Source organism: Aotus nancymaae, unplaced genomic scaffold (assembly GCF_030222135.1).
Source record: "Aotus nancymaae isolate 86718 unplaced genomic scaffold, 86718_ANA_hifiasm-v0.15.2.pri h1tg000059l, whole genome shotgun sequence".
Classification (NCBI taxonomy): Eukaryota; Metazoa; Chordata; class Mammalia; order Primates; family Aotidae; genus Aotus; species Aotus nancymaae.
This window is the reverse complement of record NW_026988473.1, coordinates 62,296,571-62,322,721: the sequence shown is the minus strand read 5'-3', so window position 1 is coordinate 62,322,721 and position 26,151 is coordinate 62,296,571. Positions and strand designations below refer to the sequence as shown.

The window sequence follows — 26,151 nt, the reverse complement described above, 5'->3', positions numbered from 1 at the left end:
TGAGACAGGATCTTACTCTGTCACCCAGGCTGGAATGCAGTAGCATAAATGTGGCTCATTGTGGCCTCTACCTCCTGGGCTCAAGCAATCCTCCTGCCTCAGCCTCCCAAGTAGCTGGAACTACAGGTGCAGGCCATCATGCCCAGCTATTTTTAAAGATTTTTTGTAGAGATAAAATTTGCCCAGGCTAGCCTTGAACTCCTAAGTTCAAGCAATCCTCCCAGGAAGTGCTAGGATTACAGACTGGAACCACTGTGCCCTGCCTAAATTTAACATTTTTAATTAAACTATTATTATTACGTATTAGAGAAATATATAGCAGCAAATATGTGTGAGCCTGTGGACAAGACAGAGGCACACAAAACTTTTTTTTATTTCTGTTAGAGCTCACTGAGTATTTTAAATACTTAATCATGGAATTCTATTTTTGTTCTCTTAATCTTGAATTGCAGAGCTTTTACTCAAGTGTTTACCTTTGGTCCAACCTTCCGAGCTGAAAATTCTCAGAGCCGGAGGCACCTGGCAGAGTTTTATATGATAGAAGCAGAGATTTCTTTTGTTGACAGCCTTCAAGATCTCATGCAGGTAGGTACACAAGTTTTAAAATATCAGGTATCTGTGACATTAAAATGTTTCTATGTATATTTTTACCTCAGACATTTATGTGTTACAGGTATTCATAAGGTGAAAAGAATGGAGAACTACTTTATAAACACTTACCGAATGCCTTTACTGTAGTAGTTTAAAATACAAGAGTCAGACAGATTTAAGTTTCTATCCCAGCTCTGCCGTTAGCTTTGCTGTGAAGTTCCCTGACTTTCGTGATCTTTAGTTTCCTCAACTGTAAAATGAGAATAGTTGTACTTATTCCTAAGGTTATCGTGAGGGCTAAATGAAATAGTGTATATAATATAAAGTACATAGTATGGAGTCTGGAACACAAACAGGTTTGCTAAATGGTAGCTCTGATTTGCTGGGAAAATAAACCAAACATCTTCATATACATGTCTGTAATACTTACATAAACCCCTATGTAGCTATATTAAGGATCCACAGGAGCTGTCAGCTCAGTTCAGCAGGGTATAAGACTGGAGAGATGGTCATGATCAAGCAACAGATCATGAAAGACCTTGTATTTACACGCCATTCTAGGGAGTTTGAACTTTATCTAGAATTTAAGGAGCAAGAATTTTAGGTTTGAAAATGAAGGTCAGGGCTGGGCGCGGTGGTTCACGCCTGTAATCCCAGCACTTTGGGAGACCGAGATGGGCGGATCATGAGGTCAAGAGATTGAGACCATCCTGGCCAACATGGTGAAACTCTGTCTCTACTAAAATACAAAAATTAGCTGGGTGTGGTGGTGCGCACATGTTGTCCCAACTACTCGGGAGGCTGAGGGAAGAGAATTGCTTGAACCCGGGAGGCAGAGGTTGCAGTGAGCCAAGATTGTGCCACTACACTGTAGCCTGGTACCTGGGGACAGAGCAAGACTCTGTCTCAAAAAAGAAAAAAAAGAAGGTCAGAGCTATATTTTAGACACATGTTTTTTAGCAGCAATATGAAGAATGGTTCAGAGGCAGATAAAAATAGAGTGAGAGGCCTTGTTAGGAGACTGTAGACATAATCCAGATAGTGCACACAAGTGGAATTGGATGGACCAAGATTTGATGCTTAACTCAGCCACTCATGTGCTCTATGACCACCTTAGATAAGGGACTTAATCTCCCTGGGCCTCAGTGTCCTCATCAAAATTCCAATACATAGAAAGAAAAATTCCTACTTTATAGGCTACTTGAGAAGATCAGGCAGATAATATATATAAAGTACTTAGCATAATTTATGGCACTTAATAAATACCCAGAAATTGTTAACTGTTAAATTATGAATTGTTTGTTCAGAAACATTCCGGTTAATATCTTAGTTTGGATTTGTAATTACAGGATGTTTATTTTAGTGATTTTCATCAACTCTCCTTTTTATTCATTTATATGTCTTTCTACTCTAATCCAGCAAATGACCTTTTTCCACTTAAAACATAAATACCATATATGTATCACAAATAGAACAGACTCATTATTTTATTACCCTGTCTTGGGTTGGATTTCCTAGTAAACAAAACTCTAAGGCAGAGATGTGTGGGTAGGGGGATTATTGGGGAGTGCTCTTTCCAATATTCGTAAGGAAAGGAAGAAAGTCACATTGAACAGTGGGAAAAGTGAACTGTGATGCATTTACAAACAGAGGCCATAGCCTCTTTTGTGAAGAACTTTAGAGTGGTCCTTTATACTTGTCTCATCTGAAGACAAGGGGGTAGCCCTTTGTGCCTTCCCATATCGAGTAGTAATTGGGCATGATTAGCCAGTGGAAGGGGCATAACCTTGAGTAAGGCAGCACCTTTGGTTCTAGACAATTCCTGATGAGACACTCAACTACAAACCATCAGGAGTTAATAATATTCCTATTTTCCCACATAGGGCACTTAGCCACACACTATAGCATTCACTTTCATATCCCCTTCACACTTCTCACTGAGCATTTTGGATCAGTCCCCATGGGACATTTTTGATTATTCCTGTTAGGGAATGGGCAGGGAAAAGGGAGAGTGGTCACTACTAGCATGTAGTTTGTAAAGGCAGGAGTGCTGTTCAGCAACCCACAGTACACAGCCGCCTTCTCCCCAGTAATTAGCTGACTCATAATATCAGTAGTGCTGCTGTTGAACAACCGTATTCTGGACCGTAGGGATTCAGGATCTGAGCTTCAGGAGTCATTGTGCATTCCTTAGGTAGCTTTCAGTTGAGCCCACTTCCCGATTCTTTATTATTTCACCCAGGCAGTAAGAGTATTAGGAATGGAACCACACTTTTTACCTCACTGTTTCTGCCTTGATGCTGTTTCCACTGCACAAACATAGATACAAAAAGGAAAGGTTGCACAAACAATATAAAACATTGAGGAATAGATAGATTAAGCTACATACCTTTTTAGTAAGTGTGAGCAGAATTCAATTACAGATTTTCACCTTTGCATTTAGTCAGCAATTCCATAAAATTATTTTATTTGGCTCTAAATATTAGAAGTGGAGCATTTCAATCCAATCTTAATGTTTGAAATGAGTCACTTATTTTTTCTCTCCTTCCCTCCTCCTTCTCTCCTCCTCCTCTCCTCCTCCTCTTCTCCCCCCATCCTTCCCCCTCCCTCTCTTCCTTCTCCCTCCCCCCTTCCTTCTCCTTTCCCACTTCCTCCTCCTCATGCTGGGATTACAGGCTTGAGCCACCACACCCAACCTCATTTTCTCTTTTTCTTTCATTTCTTCATGTTTTATCTTTAGATTCCTTGACTGATGGATTTTTAGGCTACTTTCTTAAGCATTGGTGATTAATGTCCAGGAATAATGTGACCCAGAAGAACACACATTTTATTCAGAGCATTACCTGTACTACCTTTGCTGGTATTATCACAGATATATTCCAAAATAAGTCGGGGCCTAATCAGAAAGGGTTGGACTACCCCAGAGAGATCAGTTATCCCAGAGAGAACAGTTACTTGTCCGGTGGCTTTAGATGGGTGGGCCTGGGCAAGAAGGTAGCTTCAGTAACATCACTCCTGGAGAGTTGCATAATAGCTATCGGAAGCAGTTTTGATTTATCCATTTACCAGTTGAAGGACATTTAGTTTATTCTCAGTTTTTGAAAGTAATGAACAAAGTTGCCATAAATATTTATGTGCAGGTTTTGTATGAATGTAAAGTTTAATTTCTCTTTGTTTTTTGTTTTTCTGTTTGTTTTTTGAGACAGGGTCTCATTTTGTCACCTAGGCTGGAGTGCAGTGGTATAATTGTAGCTCACTTCAGCCATGAATTCCTGGAGCTCAAGTGATCCTCCCACCTCAACCTCCTGAGAAGCTAGGACTGTAGGTGCTATTTTTTTAGTTTTCTGTAGAGACAGGATCTCATTATGTTGCCCAGCCTGGTCTCAAACTCCTGGGTCCAAGTGATCCTCCTGTCTCTCAGCCTCCCAAAGTGTTGGGATTATATGTGTGAGCCACAGCCGCCAAAACTCATTTCTCTTGGGTAAATTCCTAGGAGTGGGATTACTGGGTCAATGTTTGATGTGATGTTTTATAGTTTTCATTATACAGATCGTTCATGTCCTTGGTTAAATTTACTCCTGAGTGCAGTTATCTCTTCGTATCCAGAAGGGATTGGTTTCCCAACCCTCCCCACTCCCTGCCACCATGGATACCAAAGTCCATGGTTACTCATGTTCCTTATATAAATTATAAAGTTTCTTTCATTTTATAGGAAATAAATCTGTTTTCCAAAGTGACTGTTCCATTTTGCATTCCCCCCAGCAATGTATTGAAGTTTTACTTGTTCAAGTTCTTCACCAGTACCAAGTATTGTCAGGCATTTGTGGTGGTTTTAAGCCATTCTAAGAGCTGTGTATTAGTATCTCACTGTGATTTTAATTTGCATTTCCGTAATGCTTATGTTGAACATCTTTTCATGTACTTCTTGGCCATCTGTATGTCATCTTCTGTGAAATGTTTGTTTATAAGTTTTGCCCATTTTCCATATGGATTGCTTGTTTTTTTCACTGTTGAGTTTAGAGAGTTCCTTGTTAGATGTGTGGTTTCTGACTGTGTTCTCCTAGAAAGTAGCTTGGCTTTTCATCCCCTTAATTTTGATGACATCTAGTTTTATTATTTTTTCTTTTATGGATTATACTTTTCGTGTCAAGTCTAAGAACTCTTTACGAAGCCCTAGATCTTTAGGATTTATGTTTTATAGCTTTACCTTTACATTCTTCATGTAAGTCTGTGATCCATTTTGAGTTGATTTTTGTGTAACATGAGATACAGAGGTTCTTGTCCTTTCCCTTTTTCTCCTCTTCTCTCTTCTCTTTCCCCTCTCTCTCTTCTCTTTCTCCTTTCCTTTCTACCTCTGGATACCTTCTTGCTCCAGCACCATTTGTTGAAAAGGCTGTTAGCTAAACTTCATCTATTGAATTGCTTTTGCATCTTTGTCAAAAATCAGTTGGTCACATATATATGGATCTATTTCTGAATTCTCTATTCTGTTCCATATTCTACTTAAAATTTTACCACTTCAGGTAAACCAACAGTCTTACTACTATGTATTTCCCTTTACCTCACCCCTTTATCTTATAGTTGCCATATGTATTACATTCATGCATTAATTTCCTATTGCTGCTGTAACACTTCACCAAAAGCCTGGTTGTTTAAAACAACTCAGATTTATTGTATACTTCTGGAGGTCAGAAGTCCAAAGTAGATTTTACTGGTCTAAAATCCAACACTGCTAAAAGGTGTCAGCAAAGTTGCATTCCTCTTGGAGGATTTAGAGGAGAATTAGTTCCCTTAAATCTCCCTTACCTCTTGCATATTTTCTAGAGACTACCTGCATTGTTTAAAAATTAGCAAGATATCTTCAAATCTTTCTCTTACCCTCATACCTCCCTCTTTCACATAAAGAATCATTGTGATTACATTAGTCCCACCCAGATAATCTAGAATAATCTCATCACTTAAATATTTATTTATTTATTTTGAGACGGAGTTTCACTCTTGTTGCCCAGGCTGGAGTGCAGTAGCACAATCTCGGCTCACTACAACCTCCGCCTCCCGGGTTTAAGTGATTCCCCTGCCTCAGCCTCCCAAGGGGCTGGGATTACAGGCATGCGCCACCACATCCAGCTAATTTTGTATTTTTAGTAGAGACTGGGTTTCTCCATGTTGGTCAGGCTGGTCTCAAACTCCCAACCTCAGGTGATCCACCCACCTCGGCCTCCCAAAGTGCTGGTATCACAGGTGTAAGCCACTGCGCCTGGCCATTTAAAGATTCTTAATCACATGTACACAGTTTCTTTTACCAGGTAGACTAACACACTCACAGGTTCTGGGATTGGAGCATAGACAGCTTTGGCAGAAGGATAAACATTATTCTGCCAATCACAATTCACATACCTTGAAAACCTCTGGTGATGTTTGAATTTTTGCTCTCAATTACCATACATATTTTAAAGAATTTTAAAGAAAAAAACCATCTATAGTTTTTACCTACATATGGTAGCAATAGTAAATTACTATTTCTTTTTTTTTTTTTTTTGAGACAGAGTCTGAGCCCAGGCTGGAGTGCAGTGGCACAGTCTTGGCTCACTGCAACCTCTACCTCCCAGGTTCAAGTGATGCTCCTGCCTCAGCCTCCTGAGTAGCTGGGATTACAGGCATGCACCACCACTCCTGGATAATTTTTGTATTTTTAGTAAATACAAAATTTAGTTTCACTATATTGGTCAGGCTGGTCTTGAACTCCTGAACTCATGATCTGCCTGCCTTGGCCTCCCAAAGTGCTGGGATTGCAGGTGTGAGCCACCACACTCGGCCTGTAAATTAAGACAGGGTCTTGTTCTCGCTCTGTCACCCAGGCTGGAGTGCAGTGACGCAATCTCTGCTCACTGCAACCTCTGCCTCCCAGGTTCAAGTGATGCTCCTGCCTCAGCCTCCTGAGTAGCTAGGATTACAGGCATGTGCCACTATGCCCAGCTAATTTTTGTATTTTTAGTGGAAATGGGGTTTCACCATATTGGCCGGGCTGGTCTCGGAACTCCTGACCTCAAGTGATCCGCCCTCCACAGCCTGACAAAGTACTGGGATTACAGGTGTGAGCCGTGCCCAGCTAGTATTTTTTTTTTTACTGTAATTCAGAATAGGGGGCATTTCAACTGAACTGTCTTCAAACTTACTAATTCTTTCCTCTTTTTTCTTCATTCTGATAATGAGCCCATCCTGTGAAATTTTTATTTCAGATATTTTCCAATTCTAAAATTTTTATTTATTTCTTTTTAGTTTCTTTTTTTCCACTGAGAAGTTCTATCTTTCTGTTTAAGAATGTTTCCATTTACCTGTGCAAGATTTTTGTTTGTTTGTTTTTGTTTTTTGAGACGGAGTCTCGCTCTGTTGCCCAGGCGGGAGTGCGCCATGCACCCTTTGCCTTCCCAGGTTCAAGCGATTTTCCTGCCTCAGCCTCCTGAGTAGCTGGAACTATAGGCATGCACCACCATGCCCGGCTAATATTTTGTATTTTTTGTAGAGACGGGGTTTCACTGTGTTAGCCAGGCTGGTCTCAAACTCCTGACCTCGTGATCCACCCGCCTCAGCCTCCCAAAGTGCTGGGATTACAGGCATGAGCCACCTTGACCAGCCGGAAGATGTTATAATACCTACTTTAAATCCTTTTTTTTTTTTTTTTGAACCACAGTCTTGCTCTGTTGCCAGGTGCCAGGCTGGAGTGCAGTGGCACGATCTTGGCTCACTGCAGCTTCCACCCCCTGGGTTCAAGCAACTCTCCTGCCTCAGCCTCCCGTGTAGCTGGGACTACAGGCATACACCACCACGCCCGGCTAGTATTTTGTATTTTTTGTATAGATGGGGTTTCAATATGTTAGCCAGGCTGGTCCCGATCTCTGAACCTTGTGATCCGCCTGCCTCGACCTCCCAAAGTGCTGGGATTACAAGCGTGAGCCACCATGCCTGGCCACCTGCTTTAAAATCTTTGTCAGATAATTCCAGTATCTGAGTCTTCTGTGTGTATGTATCTGTTGATTATTTTTTCTCTTGAGAATTCATAAGATCTTCCTAGTTCTTCGTATGTCCAACAATTTTAAATTTTATCCTGGATGATTTCAGTGTCATGTTCTGACACTCTGGGTTCTGTTAAAATCCTTTGGAAATGGAATTATTTTTATTATTGTTTTACCAGTTATTAAACTAGTTAGATTCAGACTGTAAGTTTTATCTTACTTTCTATTGGCATTGGTTTCCATGTCAGTTAAGTTTGCAAAGCCTCTGCTATACTATTTGAGTCTTTCTGATGCATGTGCTACTCGCAGTCTGGAAATTGCACAGTGATTCATATTGTAGTTCGCAGTCAGAAGCTTTCACTATGCTTCTTTGGATCTATTTCACATATACATTGCTTGGAGGTGAGCCCTAGCCTTATGTTACTTCATACACAATTAGAGGGTCATCTTCTCCTGTTCTTCAGAATTTCCTTCATACTGTCTGGCTACCTGAAACCCTCCCCCACCTTTTTGGTTTTTCTGGCCAGAAAGACAGATTTCTCCCAGGTTTTAGTTGCCACCATGTTATTCATTTCCAGGTGGCCACGACTAGGTCAAAGTGGCAGGAGAAAATATGTATATATTTTTAATAATGGGCTGGGTACAGTGGCTCATGTCTGTAATCCCAACACTTTGGTAGGCCCAGGCAGGCAGATCATCTGAAGTCAGGCGTTCAAGACCAGCCTGGCCAATATGGCGAAACCTTATCTCTACTAAAAATAAAAAAAATTAGCTGGGCGTGGTAGTGCATACCTGTGATCCCAGCTACCCGGGAGGCTGAGACACGAGAATTGCTTGAACTTGGGAGGTGGTGGTTGCAGTGAGCTGAGATTGCGCCATTGCACTCCAGCCTGGGCAACAGAGGAAGACTCCATCTCAAATAATAATAATAATAATAATAATAATAATAATAATAATAGAGATTACCCACATCCACACTCTTCAACCAGCAGTCTCCCAGTTCCTCTTTTGGAGAAGTAGGTCTTCTCTTGGAATTTTAGGTGCTTGTGCCACTGTCACACTGTCAGCCCCACTCCACAACTGGGTCTATCTTCTGGGCAGGAACAGAAAAGAGAAAAGAGAGGGGGACAAAATAACCAAGGATTTTCCTATAAACACTCTATCCTACAGGGACATTATCAGACTACTAGTAGGAGCTTTCTCCCAGAAGTTTTGCTTCCTGTGCCTGCTAAACAGATCAACATTTTACCCCCAAATCAAAACCAGGAGACAAAGGAGGTAAAAGTGGAACTAAAATTCATCTCCATTTCCGGTTATTAATCAAGTTGACTAGTTCCCAGTCCACCTATCATGGTTTATTTTTCTGAGTCCTTAGATAGTTGTTCTTTGTATTCTGACCAGATTTTTTTTTTTTTTTTTTTTTTTTACTTTAAGTTCTGGGAACATGTGCAGAAACAGAACTTGCAGGTTTGTTACATAGATATACATGTGCCATGGTGGTTTGCTGCACCTATCAACCCCTCATCTAGGTTTTAAGCCCCACATGCATTAGGTATTGTCCTAATGCTCTCCCTCCCCTTGTCCCCCACTCCAACACTCCCCAGTGTGTGATGTTTCCCTCCCTGTATCCATGTGTTCTCATTGTTCAGCTCTCACTTATGAGTGAGAACATGCGGTGTTTGGTTTTCTCTTCCCGTGTTAGTTTGCCTAGAATGATGGCTTCCAGCTTCATCCGTGTCCCTCCAAAGGACACAAACTCGTTCTTTTTTATGGCTGCATAGTATTCCATGGTGCATACAGTATCCAGTCTATCATTAATGGGCATTTGGGTTGGCTCCAAGTCTTTGCTATTGTAAATAGTATTGCAGTAAACATACCTGTGCATGTGTCTATATAGTAGAATGATTTGAAATCCTTTCGGTACATACTCAGTAATGGGATTGCTGGGTCAAATGCTTTTTTGGTTCTAGATCCTTGAGAAATCACCACACTGTCTTTGCAATGGTTGAACTAATTTACACTCCCACCAACAGTGTAAAAGCATTCCTATTTCTCCACAGCCTTGCCAGCATGTATTGTTTCCTGACTTCGTAATAATCGCCATTCTAACTGGCGTGAGATGGTATCTCATTGTGGTTTTGATTTGCATTCTCTAATGACCAGTGATGATGAACTTTTTCTCGTATGTTTGTTGGCTGCATAAATGTCTTCTTTTAAGAAGTGTATGTTTGTCGGGTACTGTGGCTCACGCCTGTAATCCCAGCACTTTGGGAGGCCGAGGTGGGTGGATCACAAGGTCTGGAGTTCAAGACCAGCCTAGCCAAGATGGTGAAACCCCATCTCTACTAAAAATATAAAAATTAGCTGGGCATGGTGACAGGTGCCTGTAATCCCAGCTACTCAGGAGGCTGAGGCAGGAAAATCACTTGAACCCGGGAGGCAGAGGTTGCAGTGAGCTGGGATCGCACCACTGCACTCCAGCCTGGGAAACAGAGTGAGACTCTGTCTCAAAAAAAAAAGTATCTGATCATATCCTTCTCCCACTTTTTGATGGAGTTGTTTGTTTTTTTCTTGTAAATTTGTTTAAGTTCTTTTCTGGATATTAGCCCTTTGTCAGATGGATAGATTGCAGAAATTTTCTCCCATTCTGTAGGTTACCTGTTCACTCTGATGACTGAGTCTTACTGTTGATCTTCATGAAGCTAATAAATTGACAGTCAAATAAGAATATTCATGTTTTGGTGTCATGATTTGCAACTCGAGGTCTTATTTATTTGGTACTCCGCTGGTGGTACTTGGGGCATATACTGTTATCAAATGTTAATTATGATATATACTTTTTTCCTAAAGACAAAAAAAAAGTGTGCTCTCCTCAAAAGTAATCTCCTGCCTCTCTTAATTTTCTTCCTTTTGTAAATTACATACCTTGGAAATTAGTATCTTAGTACAGAGCGGTCTCTTAAATATTAAATCAGAATATTCTAACGAAGAATATTTTCTCCTTATGAGCTATAAGCAGTTAAGTATTGCTTTATAGTACAATTAATTTACACATTTTTAAGATATCTGCATTATCTTAAAAATGTGTTATGTGGAGTATAGTGTGACTTGACATTCACACTATACTCTACAAATACTGTTGAAAACCTAACCCTTCTGTTAGGTTTCTGGGTTTTTTTCAACTGTATTTGTCGAGTATAGTGTGAATGTCAAGTTTTCCTTCTGCTGCTGGAAATGTACTTCTCAGGAAAGGCAGTGATGTAACAACCCCAGTGGTCAAAGTCTTCATCTTACAAATGGATGTATTGTGTCCCTATCATCTAATCCACCTGCTCTTTATTCCTCCCAATGTGTATTAGCTTTGTTCAAGTGATTGAGGCATGTGAGCCTGAATAAATCATTATATTACGTAGTAATTTCTTTATTTCCCTGATGAATTGAAGGTGTTACAGGCTCCGTGTGAAGGATCTTTAGCTTCCTGCTGTTCTCCTTTCACCAAGGTATTCCTTACTCCTATACCCCTCTTATACACCCATTGGATTCATTTGGTTTTCTTTATTTTCCTTTCTTTTCCTCCACTAGTTTAGAATCTATAGATTCTGTTTTTATTATTTTAATGGTTTACCTTTTATATTTTTTATGTGAAATAAAAAGTTAGGCTGGACGTGGTGGCTCATGCCTGTAATGCTAGCACTTTGGGAGGCAAAAGCAGTCGGATTACTTGAGGCCTGGAGTTGAAGACCAGGCTGGCCAACATAATGAAACCATGTTTCTATAAAAAAATTACAAACATTGCCTGGGTGTGGTGGTACATGCCTGTAATCCTAGCTACTCAGGAGGCTGAGGCAGGAGAATTGCTTGAACCTGGGAGACAGAGGCTGCAGTGAGCTGAGATGGCACCACTGCAACAGTCTGGGTGACAGAGCAAGACTCTGTCTAAAAAAAAAAAAAATCCCCTCTTTTTAGGACGTAAAATCCTTAGAAAGTTTATTTGAATTCTTTTTATTCCTTTCAGATTTATCTTTACTATTATCTAGTCTTTTGATTCTTTTTTCCTACCCCTCCCCCACAAAAATTAGTTATCATTACTATTTTCCATGGTCAGTGGCTTACATAACAACATGCTCATCGATTTTTTTTCTTTATTAGATGTACATGTTGGTTGAAGGGATAAATGACCATAGTAATAGAAGGTAAGAAAATAGGCTGGGTGTGGTGGCTCACACCTATAATCCCAGCACTTTGAGAGGCCAAGGTGGGTGGATCACTTGAGGTCAGGAGTTTGAGACCAGCTGACCAACATGGTGAAACCCTGTCTCCACTAAAATACAAAAATTATCCAGGCATGGTGGCACACACTGTAATCCCAGCTACTCAGGAGGCTGAGGCAGGAGAATTGCTTGAACCCAGGAGGCGGAGATTGCAGTTAGCTATTGCACCAATGCTGGGCGACTCTGTCTCAAAAAAAAAAAAAATAGGTAAGAAAATAAACCAGGAATGCAGTATAGGTTAGCACAATGTCTGTAGTAAATGCCACTAGACCAGGTGCAGTGGCTCATGTCTATAATCCTAGTACCATGGAAGGCTGAGGAGGGAGGATCACTTGAGCTTAGGAGTTGGAGGCCAGTCTGGGCAATATAGCGAGACCTCATCTCTACTAAAACTAAAAAAAAATAGCTGAGTGTGCTTGGCTGAGGCAGGTGGATCACTTGAGCCCAAGAGGTCAAGGCAGCAGTGAGCTGTGATTATACCACTGCACTCCAGCCTGGGTGACAGAGCAAGACCTTGTCTGAAAAATAAATAAATAAATAAATGCCACTAACAATGACTAAAACATCATCAAATAGATCTGGTTGTCACTGGTATTTAAGTGTTTTCCTATGTCTGATTATATTAGTGTACCTAAGTAGACAGTTATACCTCCACTATGCTTCTAGCCTCAAGAGGATGTACTAGTATGCAACAGAGGAAAAGAATCTACCTGCCTTTAAGGCAGCCTGTACTTTATTCTTCTTTTTTTTGAGATGGAGTGTCACTCTGTTGCCCAGGCTAGAGTGCAGTGGTGTGATCTCAGCTCACTGCAACCTCTGCCTCCCGGATTCAAGCGATTCTTCTGCCTCAGCCTCCTGAGTGGCTGGGATTACAGGCGCATGTCACCCTTCCTGGCTAACTTTTGTATTTTTAGTAGAGACGGGGTTTCACCATGTTGGTCAGGCTGGTCTCGAACTGCTGACCTCATGATCCTCCGCCTGCCTCAGCCTCCCAAAGTGCTGGGATTACAGGCGTGAAGCCACCGTGCCCGGCCACCTGTACTTTAGTCTTATGTGCATCTTTATGAATACAACATTTAGAAGAACTAATATTGTGTCATTGATTTAAAACCGAGAATGTTAGTTATTAATAAAAAGATTTTAGAAATATTTTCCATTCCAGTCACTTTTTCTCTTCTAAAAAAAAGTTTCTATTATGAGTCTTCTATGGGCACCCATGGTAGAATAATTTTTTCGTTGTTGTTTTTTGAGACAAGATCTCACTTTGTTACCTAGACTGAAGTTATGGTGGCGTGATCATGACTCACTATAGCCTCAGTCTCACAGGCTTGAGTGGTCCTCCCAACTCAGCCTCCTGAGGAGCTGGGACTACAGGTGCACACACCACTGTGCCCAGCTAATTTTTGTTTTTATATTTTTGTAGAGATGGAATTTTGCCCTGTTGACCAGGCTGGTCTTCAGAATAAGTCCTTATATACTGATTTTTGCTGTATGTTGTTTCATGTTATTTTTACTTTGGGCATTAGGAAAGCAAAAGTATCTAGATTTATATTTAGATATATCATTGTTTCTGTAAAGTTTACTTTCATTTACCAATGACTGAACAAACCACTTTTCAAAATATTCTTACTGTTCACAACAACTGATGTTTGTTGGGTGCTTCTCTGAGCCAGGTACTAAGCTAAGTTTGACACATGGTTTATCTCATTTAATTCTCAACCATCCTGTAAGTTAGGTACTATTATTACCCTGATTCTACAAGTGAGTTTATTGAAATTTAGAGAGACATTGATCAGTTATAGCTGTTCATTTGACATCTCACTTCTTTACCAGCATTGAAACTATCAACATAAGATTAAAACATTTTTCCTTTTTTCTTCCTCCCTGCCACCCACCAAGGAAATTGAGATGCCTGGAAAACTGAACCAATTTTCCATGATACATTCAAGGATTCAATAACTTTGTGGATTTATAGTTGCTAAAGCCTGAAGTGCAGTCCTTATTGAGCCCTGAACAGGCTTTTCATATAAAGTTTTTTACTTGTAAAGTGATTCTGTTTGATTTCTCTTAGGTTATGGAGAAACTCTTCAAGGCTACAACAATGATGGTTCTCTCAAAGTGTCCTGAAGATGTTAAACTCTGTTACAAATTCATAGCTCCTGGCCAAAAGGTAATTAATTTTGCAGATAAAGCCCAATATATCTGCTCTTTAATGTGTTAATTATACATAATGAATAAAATTACATTTTTTTAATTTTCTGTCTTTTTTTTTTTACCAAGGACAGATTAGAACATATGCTGAAAAACAACTTTTTAATGTAAGTGGATGTTTTACTTTCTTTGAACTTTATTCATTCTTTATCACTGTATTTATCACTCTGTATTATAATTTTTAAAATATATATCTGCTTATATAGATCCTATATATATTATGTATGATATATATCTAGACACTCTCCAGACTCCAGGCATGACCCATATTCTAATAATTTTTATAGCTCTTGTGTTTGGTTCATAGTTGATAATTAATGTTTCATCAATAAATAAATCATAGTAAGATAAAATCAAGTAATTATTAACTATATTACTACAATTCAAACTTACACTAACTTTAGTCATCAAAATTTGGCTTGATTAAAAAACAAACTTTAAAAAATCTGCTCAGTATAGGTTACAGCAAGACAAGAATACAGGAACAGAAAACTAAGAGATTACCACAGTGATCTGGGTGAGAGTTAATAATAATTTAGACTGTGTATTAGAGTTCTCCAGAGAAACATGACCAACCTAGTATGAGGGCGGATGTGTGTGGAGAGAGAGATTGAGAGACTTATTCTAAGAATTGCTTTACATAATTGTAGAGGCTTGTTGAGTTTAAAGTCTAAGCTGCGTAGGCCAACAAGCTGGAGAGTCAAGGAAGAGTTGCCATTCGAGTCCAAAGGCAGTCTCCTGCCAGCATTCCTTCTTTCAGGAGGTTAGTTTTTGTCTTAGTAAAAACTTCATCTGAGGCCAGGCACAGTAGCTCATGCCTGTAATCCTCGCACTTTGGGAGGCTAAGGTGGGTGGATTGCCTGAGCTCAGCAGTTTGAGACCAGCCTGGGCAACACAGTTTAACCCCGTCTCTAGTAAAATGCAAAAAAGTTAGCTGGGCATGGCAGCATGCGCCTGTAATCCCAGTTACTTGGGGGACTGAGGCAGGAGAATTGCTTGAACTCGGGAGGTTGCAGTGAGCAAAGATCACGCCATTGAGCTCCAGCCTGGGCAACAGAGTGAGACTCCATCTCAAAAAAAAAAAAAACTTCAACTGATTGGATTTAGCCCACCCACATTATGAAGGGTAGTATAATCTGCTTTTTTCAAAGTCCACTGATTTAGACATTAATCTCATCCAAAAAACACCTTCATAGAAGCATTCAGAATACTGTTTGACTGAATATCTGGGCACCATGGCCCAGCCAGGTTGACATATAAAATTAACCATAACAGAGCAGGATGGTGGCAAGAGTTCTCCTATTCTGAATATATTTTAGAGCTAGAACAAACAGGATTTACTGAGGGTGAGAGAGAGGAGTCAAGAGTAACTTCAAGGCTTTTTTCTCCTGCAGCTGTGAAGTGGAGTTGCCATTAACTGAAATTAGGAAAGCCTTAAGAGTGCTGGGGCAGGAGCTTTGAGAGGAAGGGAAGGTATCAGGAACACAGACCTGTTAAGATTAGATGCTTTTCAGATATCCAGCTGTCGATGTTGGCTAGGCTGTTGAAAGTATGGGTCTAGAGTTTTACAGGATAGTCTTGGGCATGAGTATATTGATAAAAGTAGTAATTAAGTAGATGAAAGAAGTAATTTGGCCTTATCAAAGAATCTCTGCTGGTGACAAAACAACCAGGGAAAATCTTAGTTCTCCAACTCCTGTCTAATGAAAAAATCGAAAATGCAGAAATAATAGGCATCATTTATTGAATATTTATCCAGACAGTAATAAAATTTACATACATTAGTAGATCATTTTATCTTCTCAACTCCAAGGAGTTATTATTCTCATTCTGCAGATAGAGAATCCCTGCAAAGAGATTAAGTGAAAGATGAAATGGGAATTCAGTCTCCTCATATTCATCTGATTTCAAAGCTCGGGCTTTTAACCTGGGGTTTTCATATATTTGGAAGGGCACTGGAATAAAGGGTAGAGTGGTTGTAGCTGCCCTACTGTCCTTACAACTCTTACATGTCACTTAACTCTTGTGCTTTGGAGTCCTTGTTTGTAAAATGTTAAGGTTGGAAAATGATATCATCGGCCATGCCATTTTGATCCATTGTCATTGTCACGATCCATTCTGCATAACACAAATCATAGCTGCAGTTTAAATTTGTGGGGAGAAGGACATCAGCAAGATGATGAATGGAAGGTCCCAGGCTTCACCACAGAAAGTCCAGTAAGCAATTAACCACATACAGGAACACCCCTGTGAAAATCCCAAAACTTGGGAATGAAATTGAGATACCCAAATGGACCACAGAGCAAAAAACTGAATTAGAAGGGTAGGAGCAGTGGTCTCACTTTGACTGACTCCTCCCTCCCTCAAGTAGGCACAGCACCACACAGAGAAGATTCCCTTGGGCCCACAGTTAATGCAGTGGCAAAAGAGACAGCTATCCAGTTTCCCTAGCATTCTGTGATGCTTCCCTGGAGGCCCATTCCTGTCTCACAGGGAACCCTGCGGGTAAGGTCTAGACTACCTGGGGTTAGGTAGGAACAAAGACTGCTGTGCTCAGGGCAACCAGCACACGGATCTTGGTGGTAACTGTGTTCCCACCAGCAGTAGTACCTGATCAGAGATACCAGCCAACTGCATAGCCCATTTACAAAGCCCATCTGCTTGCTGCAGAAGCTCAGTAGGAAGGTCTAGCTAGTTGGAACCCCTGCAGGGCAGCCACCCCACCTAGCCCCAGCATCCACCCTCATGCTTTGCTCAGGCAAGCAAGATACAGATGGCCATTAGGTTTATCAAAAAATGTCCAGCATCACTAATCATCAATAAAATGCAAATTAAAAACACAATGAGACATCCCCTCATACCTGTTAGAATGGCTGTTATCAAAAAGTAGAATGAGACTCGGCACGTTAGCTCTCATGGCTGTAATCTCAGCACTTTGGGAGGCCAAAGTGGGAGGATCACTTGAGTCCAGGAGTTCAAGTGAGACCAACATAGTGAGACCCTGTCTCTACAAAAAAATAAATAAATAAATTTAAATTAGCCAGATGTGGTGACACATGCCTATAGTGCCAGCTACTCAGGAGGCCAAGGTGGGAGGATTGCTTAAGCCGAGGAGGTCAAGGCTGCCATTAGCTATGATCACAGACTCCTACACTCTAGCCTGGGAGACAGCAAGACCCTGTCTCAAAAAAAAAAAAAAAGAAAAGAAAAAGGCAAATGACAAGTGTTGGCAAAGATGTAGAGCTTGGGGACCCTTGTATACTGTTAGTGGGAATGTAAATTAATAGAGCTGTTATGGAAGATAGTATAGAGGTTTCTCAAAAAACTAAAAGTATATTTACCGTACGACACAGCAGTTCCACCTCTGGGTACGTATCCAGAAGAACTGAAGTCAATATGTCAAAGAGATATCTGCACTTACATGTTTATTGCAGCACTATTCACAGTAGCCAAGATAGGGAATCAATCTAAGTGTCCATCAGTGGATGACTGGATAAAGAAAATGTGTATGTACACAGTGGAATACTGTTCACAGGAAATCTCATTTGTGACCACATGGACCAACCTGGAAGACATAATGCTAAGTGAAAGAAGCTAGGCACAGAAAGGCAAATACTGCATGATTCACTTTGATGTGAAATATAATAAAGTTACACTTACAGAAGTAGTGGTAGAATGGTAGTTACCAGTGGCAGGAGGGGGCAGTTCTGGAAGGGAATGGAAAGAAATTGACCAATGGGTACAAAGTTCCAGTTAGACCAGAGGAGTAAGCTTTCAAGATTTATTGCATAACAAAGTGACTAGAATTAATTATAATGTATATCTCAAAATTGCTAAAAGTAGATTTTAAATGTTCTCACTACAAAAAATAAAATGAAGCATATGAGGTGATAGATATGTTAATTACCTTGATATATTCATTCCACAGTGTATAATACGAAAATCACATTTTAATCTGTAAATGTATACAGTATTCGTTAATTAAAAATTCAAACATTTTTATATATAAATTTATATGTGTGATTATTTGTTTGGTGTCTCCTACCTCTGTGAGGTCAGAGGTGGTTTAAATTGCTTACTATTATACCCCTAGGACTTAGCACAGTGCCTCTAACAGACACTCAGTAAATACTGAATAACTGAGTGGAGAAACAAATGACTTGAGTAACTGACTGTAAAAAGTATTCTTTAGGCTGGATCCTTTCCTGAGGTTTCTTATTGGCTCACATCACTGTTTACTTCAGTTAGTGAAGATAGTGAATCATGATTCAGAGAACCTGGATTGTAATCCTGGCCCTACCATTTACTAGCCATTAATGAGTAAATTAATATTTTTCAACAAATATTTATTGACTACCTCTATGAGTTAGGCACTTTGCTGGTTGTTGAGAATAATGAAAACAAACACTGATTTGTACTTCTATGGAGTTTAAAATCTAGGTATTTGTATGAATAATATAATTACAACTGTGAACTTAATAGTAAATCTTTAACTTTCCTGAACTTCAGTTTCCTCATCTATAAAAAATACTCTGTCTTATATTGTTGAAAGGATTAAATGACGATTCTGTTACAAGCAGTATGTCAGACTAGATAACTTAAAAACACTCTTGTTACAAAACATCTAAAAATAATAGTTAAAATATTATAAGATTCTTTTAAATATGTTTTTTAATTCACTAGGAAATAGGAGAAGTTCCAGGTGCTAGAAATGAAGAAGGAACCAAACACCAGAGTGATATGCACAGTTGGTGTGATGTTGAATATTCTCAGGGTGTAGGGACGGGAAGCTGGAGGGCGATTTTCCAATCTTTGAAACCAGAGATTTTAACAGCAGTGAGAAGACGTGAGAATAGATGTAGCATAATGAATTAGAATCGAGATATCCCCGAAATGCACACACACACACACACACACACACACACACAAAGCTAGAACTGGCCAAGGACGACACCCTTAATGAAAGGGCCAATTAGAAAATAAGCAAACAAACAGAAAATTGAGCTAGCCAGCATAGAGAATTTACAAACAAGTGTAGAAGTGTATCTGCTTTAGCCTGGGCTTAAGGATAGAGGCAAAACAGAAATAGTCGCCATTGAGAATTTGCAGCCACAGCTGGCGCTTAAGTGAGCCTAGAGTTTGAATTTGTATTTCCTGTGTAGTTCAAGAATCTTCATGCCAGGACATTAAAATAAAAAATTGTCGGCTGGGCACAGTGGCTCACACTTGTAATCCCAGCCCTTTGGGAAGCAGAGGCTGGCAGATCACCTGAGGTCAGGAGTTCGAGACCAGCCTAGCTAACATGGTGAAACCCTGTTTCTATTAAAAATACAAAAAATTAGCCGGGCATGGTGGCGTGTGCCTGTAATCCCAGTTACTCGGAAGGCTAAGACAGGAGAATCACTTGAACATGGGAGGCAGAGGTTGCAGTGAGCCTAAATCACGCCATTGCACTCCAACTTGGGCAACAAGAGCAAAACTCGATCTCAAAAAAGAAATTGTCTTCAATTAGTGGTAACCCTAGAGTAGCTGTAGAAACCAATATAAAACCAATCTTAAAATTTGCACCCTTAACCCAAGTGGCATGATAATTCCTAAAACAAACTACTGAAGATAATCTCACAGTCCAAATACTCAGGGAAATAACCTACCATGAGCAAGAACAGCAGACACAACAAACAGCATTAGATTCCGAAGAAGTTAAAAAAATAGTAATCAAAATATATTGATTAAAAAAGTGCCTTCACACAGTTGAAGGAAAATACCCGTTACCTTAGAACTGAAATACTGGGCAGCAATAACTTATAAAACTGGAGGGTATGTTCATAGTTGAAGTGTTAGTGCTTGTGTCATTTGAAAGGAAGAGGGAGAAACTGGTGAACTGTAGACTTTTTTTTTTTTTTAAGAGACAGGAATTTGCTTTGCTGTCCAGGCTAGAGGGCAGTGGCATGATCATAGCTCACTGCAGTCTTGAACTCCTGGGCTTAAGCGATCCTCCTGTCTCAGCCTCCGGAGTAACTGGGACAACTAGTGCAGGCCACCACACCTGGCTGCTTTAAACTTAAGTCAGATATGCATGTTAAAATGTTCAGGGTAGCCACTAAAAGCGTAGTGAAATGGTGGTGGTGTGACAAAAGTGATTGTTAAGTCAGCAACATCAAAGATAACAAGTTGAGAAATAGATTGTGTGGTGTCCTCTCTACCACCTTGTCATCACCTTTCTGCTGCTTCATGCTTTTTAAGGCATTGACATTGAAATTTCTGAAAATAGTGATGTAGCTGAAGTACTGTTGAGTTAATCCTAAAAACAGTAGAGAAAAGAAAAAACAGAAAATGGCAAAACGGAAATTGTTGCCCTTTATGCAGACTGCACTCTTAATTATTGAATCTGTATAGATACCACATGACTTGTATTCTTTTGAGTAGAGTTCAGTGTATTTTCATTACCTGTTATAATTATTTTTTATGAACATATGCTATTTCAGCAACTCGTGTAGTAATTGAATTTAACCTTTATTATGCAGAAATTGTATTCAGTTTATTTTACATTTCCTTTATAGTATTGTGTTTCTGAAAACATAGAGTGCTTACCTTTTTTTATCTGCTCTTCATTTATCTTTCTGTGTGAATTTGAGGCAAAGGATGACAATAATTATCTTTGTAGTTTAGCAAGTTTACTCCAATAGCTTCAGAATAATGAATTTTCTTTATTCAACAATGAAAAATGTGAAATATGAGGTAGTTTGATGCTGTATCATTCTCTATCACAGTGTTTTTTCCTCCTTTCCTCAAAGCACTTTGGAAACAGTTTCTGGAAAGGACAAAAGATATTATTTTCTATACTTATCAAGAAAAATACTTAGTAGAGAGTTGATGGAAGCCATTAAGGATATCAAGTGTCAGAATTGTAATTTAAACTTGAAAGTTCGGCCTCTAATGAAGGTATGAGGGAGTGGAGTGGAAGATGTGAAATAACAAGATATTTAGATAAGAGAGTCATTTCTTAGTAATGAAACAGTAACATGCCAATGGTACAAAATCCTACTGCTTATTATTTTGACTGCTCTTACATTTCTCAGTGTGATCGATAGATCATACCAAGTAATTTATATAATAGAACAATAGAATGTCTAAGCAGAAAAGAACTTTATACAAGATAGTCCAATCTCCTCATTTTACAAGTGCAAATACTTTTTAAATTTTTGTATAACAAACTACAAAAATTAGTAACATGCTTTCACTACATTGAAGTGACTTACGTAGCTAGTGGTAGAATCAGATGAAGAACACAGAGCCCATTTTCTTTTGTTTTGATGGAACATATGAAACTCCAAGTATTTTAGGCATTATCTTAGCAATTAAAAACTTAAACTCTGGAGTCAGCAGATCAAGATTTACTATTTACTTACATGAGTGACCTTTGGAAAGTCACTGATCCTCTGTAACCTTCTGTTTCCCTTCTGTAAAATGCTAATTTTAAAATTATTATTACTGCTACTACAAACACCACTACCCACCACCATTATTACCTTAGAAATTACCTATTATTAATACTACATTTTAATTTGAACAGAATTTCCATCTTAGGAGAAAACCTGTCTTTCAAAACACAGCTTTAGGGGCTTTATTTTACCATAAGATACAATACTACTCTGTCTATTTAGTTGTTATGGATATGAACTTCATTTTTTGCGTCAGAGAATAAGTTTGTTCTGGATAAGTTATTTTTTAAGCTTGAGGTCTTTCAGAAAGTTTATAGATTTTTTGTAAAAAAACTCAAAATACTAATGCAGTATATTACTTATAGTTTACAAGCAAACTGACACTTTCATGTTACTGGTGGGTATAAATTCATATAAAAGGGGGCAGTATCTTTTGTAAAACCTTTCAGAAAATGTAAAAATTGCAAATTTTCATCTAACAATTCCACTTGTGCCATGTGCAAAATTAGTGTATAAGAACTATTTGCAGTAACATTAAATAGGTATATGTAGGCATGAGGTATAATAGCAAAAGATTAGAATGTGAAATACCAGGTCACTGGTTAAACTAATCAGTTATGATACATTCACAAAATGGAATATTATATAATACAAAAACTGAAGAATTTTTTCGTGTACACATAGATCTGCAAGGTATATTGCTCAGTAAAATGAGGTGTAAAAGTGTGTGTGATATGTATGACATCTATAAAAAAGGAAGATTGTGTATTAATATTTACATATTTATATAAATCACATCCTCTGGAGGGATATTCACAATACTGATAACAGTGATTGTGTGAAATAAAAGGAGCTAGGTGTCTCTGGAATCACAATGGAAGGCAGATGTATACTCTTTTATACATCTTGATTTTTTTTAACTATGTAGATAACTATTCACATAGTTAAAGTAAAACAAATACTTGCTTTGACTTACTTTAGGCATGAGGTTGTCTCATTGAGAGAGACTGTATTTTCCTAAATAGTCTTATAATGCTTAGAATGTATTAGCAGGCCCTTAATATGATGTGAAAAATATCCATGTGATCTGACTGACTGCCTTTCCTGTGTAATTTCCTGTGTGTTCTTCTTATTCAGTCTGCTCTAGTCACACTGACTGACCTTTTTTTTCTATGAACAAGCCAAACTGTTTCTCACTTCATGGCCTTGTACTTGCTGTTCCTTTTGCCTGGAATACTCCTCCCAAGATACTTGTATGGTTAATTTCCTTACTCGATGCACGCTTCTGTTCAAATGTCACGAACTTAGGCCTTTCTCGACCATCATATCTAAAATGGCACCCCAAACCCCTCTGTCTTCTTACCCCACTTTAGTTTTCTTCATAGCACTAATAGCTTCCTGTTTGTTTATCTGTCTCCTCTCTCCTCACTTGTCTCTCTCTCTCTTTCTGACACACACACACACACACGCACACACGAATGTTGGCTCCATGAAGGCTGAGCTTTATTTTTATCTCCAGTGCCTAGAATTATGTCTAGTGCCTAGTAGGTGCCAAGTATATGTCTGTTGGATAAATAAATGAATGAATGGTGAATTGTAGGAAAAGGTCTTTTGCGGTTGTAGTCTTAGTACTTGTATTAGGGCACTGGCATATCATGTATTCAGAAAATAGTCTCTGCTTGCTTACATGACTGGCTTCTCTATGTATATTGCAAGTAGATGCGGAGTGAGATTACTGAATGGTCATTTCTCTTCGGGCAGATCAGACTTTCATAGGATTAGATCAGCCTTAATTCCTGATTATTCAATACCTCCTCATGACCTCACAGTGTGATAGAGGAATAGGCTTTTTCTAGTTTTAAAATGAACTAGTTAGCAACCCCATTGTATTGACTTTTCTCTGCTTCTATATTGTTTTCCTCCAGCATTTCTTACACTGAAGCAGTGGAGATCTTAAAGCGAGCATCCCAGAACTTCACCTTTACCCCAGAGGTGGTATTTTGTGTGTATGTGTATATATGTGTGTGAAAATGTTTCCTTCTTATCTTTAACCTACTTTATTAAGAATCCTTCAAAATAATCTTATTTATCTTATTAGCAAAATATAGTATTTGTTCATTTGTACACAGACTTACAGATTTTGTTTGATGTTTGCTGAATCTTATTGAGATACTTAAAATGGAAATTAATTTAGAATAAAAATAAACTGTATCTTTTGGAATAGTTATAGAATTATAAAGGGTTGTAAGAGGTTATAAAGGACTAAAGAGTTATAAAGGAGTCTTCCATGTTTAGGAAGGTGAAAATTCTAAAAAAGAAAGATAATCATAGACTATTACTGTAGATCCCAGGTATTGGGGTTCACGTCTGTAATTCCAGCACTTTGGGAGGCCAAGGCAGGCAGATTGCTTGAGCCCAGAAGTTCAAGACCAGAAGTCAACTAGTTCTATGTTTTCCAAAGTATATTCTGAATGACATTAAAAGATGACCAACAAAAGAAATTATATTACCAAATAACTTTAGGCAACATAACTAAACAGGTTTGTTTTTCTTTTTTCTTTTCTTTTTCAAATTTAGTGCTTGCTGAAACAGGTTTGTCTTTCAGTTAAACTTTATACAGCCTTTTAGTTTGTGAGTCACTCTGGAAAACACTGGGATTTTTTTTGTTTTGTTTTGTTTTGTTTTGTTTTACTTTTAAAGAACTTTATATTTAAGAGATGGAGGCCTCACTATGTTGTCCGAGCTCATCTTGAACTCTTGGGCTCAAGGGATCCCCCACCTCAGCTTCCTAAGTAACTGGGCCTACAGGAGCATGCCTCAGTACCCAGCCAAGAATTCTTTTTTTTTTTTTTTTCCAATACTTTGATAAATAAAGATTGTATAGGCCCAGTGTGGTGGCTCAAGCCTGTAATCCCAATACTTTAAGAGGCCAAGGTAGGAGAATTGCTTGAGCCCAGGAGTTTAAGACTGCAGTGAGCCAGGATCGACCACAGCCCTCCAGCCTAGGTGACAGAGGAAAGACCTTGTTTCTAAGAACAACAACAACAAAAGATTGTGTATATTCAGGGGTATACGACATGATGATTTGATACACATATACATTGTATAATAGATTATGACATTCAAATTAACTAACAGATCTGTCACCACCCATGCTGTACATTAGATTCTGAAAACTTGTTCATCTAATAACTAACAGTGTGTACACTTTGATCATCAATATTACCTCATTTGTGCCGTTCCTAGAATGCAGGCAACCACTGTTTCTGTGAAGGAACTCCTTTATTTTTTTATTTTTATTTTTTGAAAGACAGGATCTCTCTGTGTTGCCCAGGCTCATGCAAACATGCAAACATGGCTTACTGCAGATTCCACCTCGCAGGCTCACATCAGTCCTCCCAACTCAGTCTCCCAAATATCTGGGACAACAAGTGCATGCCACCAGGCCTGGATAATTTTTTTTATTTTTTGTAGAGACAGGGTTATGTTGCCTAGGCTAATCTGGCATACCTCAGCTTCCCAAAGTGCTAGGATTATAGACATGAGCCACCGTGCTGGGCCAGAGTTTTTTTTTTGTTTTTTTTTTTTACAGAGTATCTCTCTGTATCTACTCTAGGCTGGAGTGCAGTGGCACGTCTTGGCTCACTGCAACCTCTGCCTCCCAGGTTCAAGCAATTCTCCTGCCTCAGCCTCCAGAGTAGCTGGGATTACAGGCACGTGCCACCATGCCCAGCTAATTTTTGTATTTTTAGTAGGGGTGGGGTTTCACCATGTTGACCAGGATGGTCTTGATCTCTTGACCTTGTGATTCACCTGCCCTGGCCTCTCAAAGTGCTGGGATTACAGGCGTGAGCCACCACACCTGGCCAAGCTTTTTTGTTTTATTGGCAACAATATAGGTTCAGAGAGACCACATGATCTATCAGTGGGCATGTGTATAGTGTTGAAGGCAAAACTCTTTGTTCTTATTCCAATCATTTTTTCCTATAACTAAGATACTGCCAAACAAGTGGGAGTAATAAGATAATGTGTAAACCTTTGTGTTTAAACTATTCCTTGTACCAGTTTAATCCCAATTAAGTCAGATCTTTATGTGTTACAAAAGTAACCTGTGCTTGTTTTATTTATAATGAATTCTTTGTTTAATTTTTCATTTCTTTGTCTCCTACCCTGGAAGCTTTATGAAGTCAGGGATTATAACTATTTTTCTTACCACTACATCCAGTACATCATATGGTACCTGGAATTTAATAGGTGTATTAATATTTGCTTAATAAATATATTGAACAGAGTTAATAAATATTCATCAAAGAGCATCTGATACATGAGTTGACTCTTATTTAAAAAGAAGTCATCACCTCGGTGCAGTGGCTCGTACCCATAATCCCAGCACTTTGGGAGGCCAAGGCGGGCGGATCATGACATCAGGAGTTCAAGACCAGCCTGGGCAACATAGTGAAACCCGTCTCTACTAATAGGACAAAACTACCCGGACCTGGTTGTGGGCACCTATAGTCCCAGCTACTTGGGAGGCTGAGGCAGGAGAATCACTTGAACCCAGAAAGCAGAGGTTACAGTAAGCCGAGATCACGCCACTGCACTCCAGCCTGGGTGACACAGCAA

At 39.1% G+C, this 26,151-nt stretch overlaps 1 protein-coding gene across 5 annotated transcripts in view; it reads left to right on the top strand.

Annotated features, from left to right (window-relative positions):
- The window catches only part of NARS2 (asparaginyl-tRNA synthetase 2, mitochondrial), a 146,429-nt gene that overhangs the window by 91,373 nt on the left and 28,905 nt on the right, over positions 1-26,151 (top strand). For 4 of the 5 annotated variants that reach the window (XM_021671826.2, XM_021671825.2, XM_021671827.2 and 1 more), the window contains 4 exons: positions 453-585; positions 13,947-14,045; positions 14,156-14,193; positions 23,454-23,520. In XM_021671826.2, coding sequence (XP_021527501.2) covers positions 453-585; positions 13,947-14,045; positions 14,156-14,193; positions 23,454-23,520 — 337 coding nt within the window. The remainder of the gene's footprint in view (positions 1-452; positions 586-13,946; positions 14,046-14,155; positions 14,194-23,453; positions 23,521-26,151) is intronic. The other variant, XM_064365343.1, reaches the window with a different exon arrangement.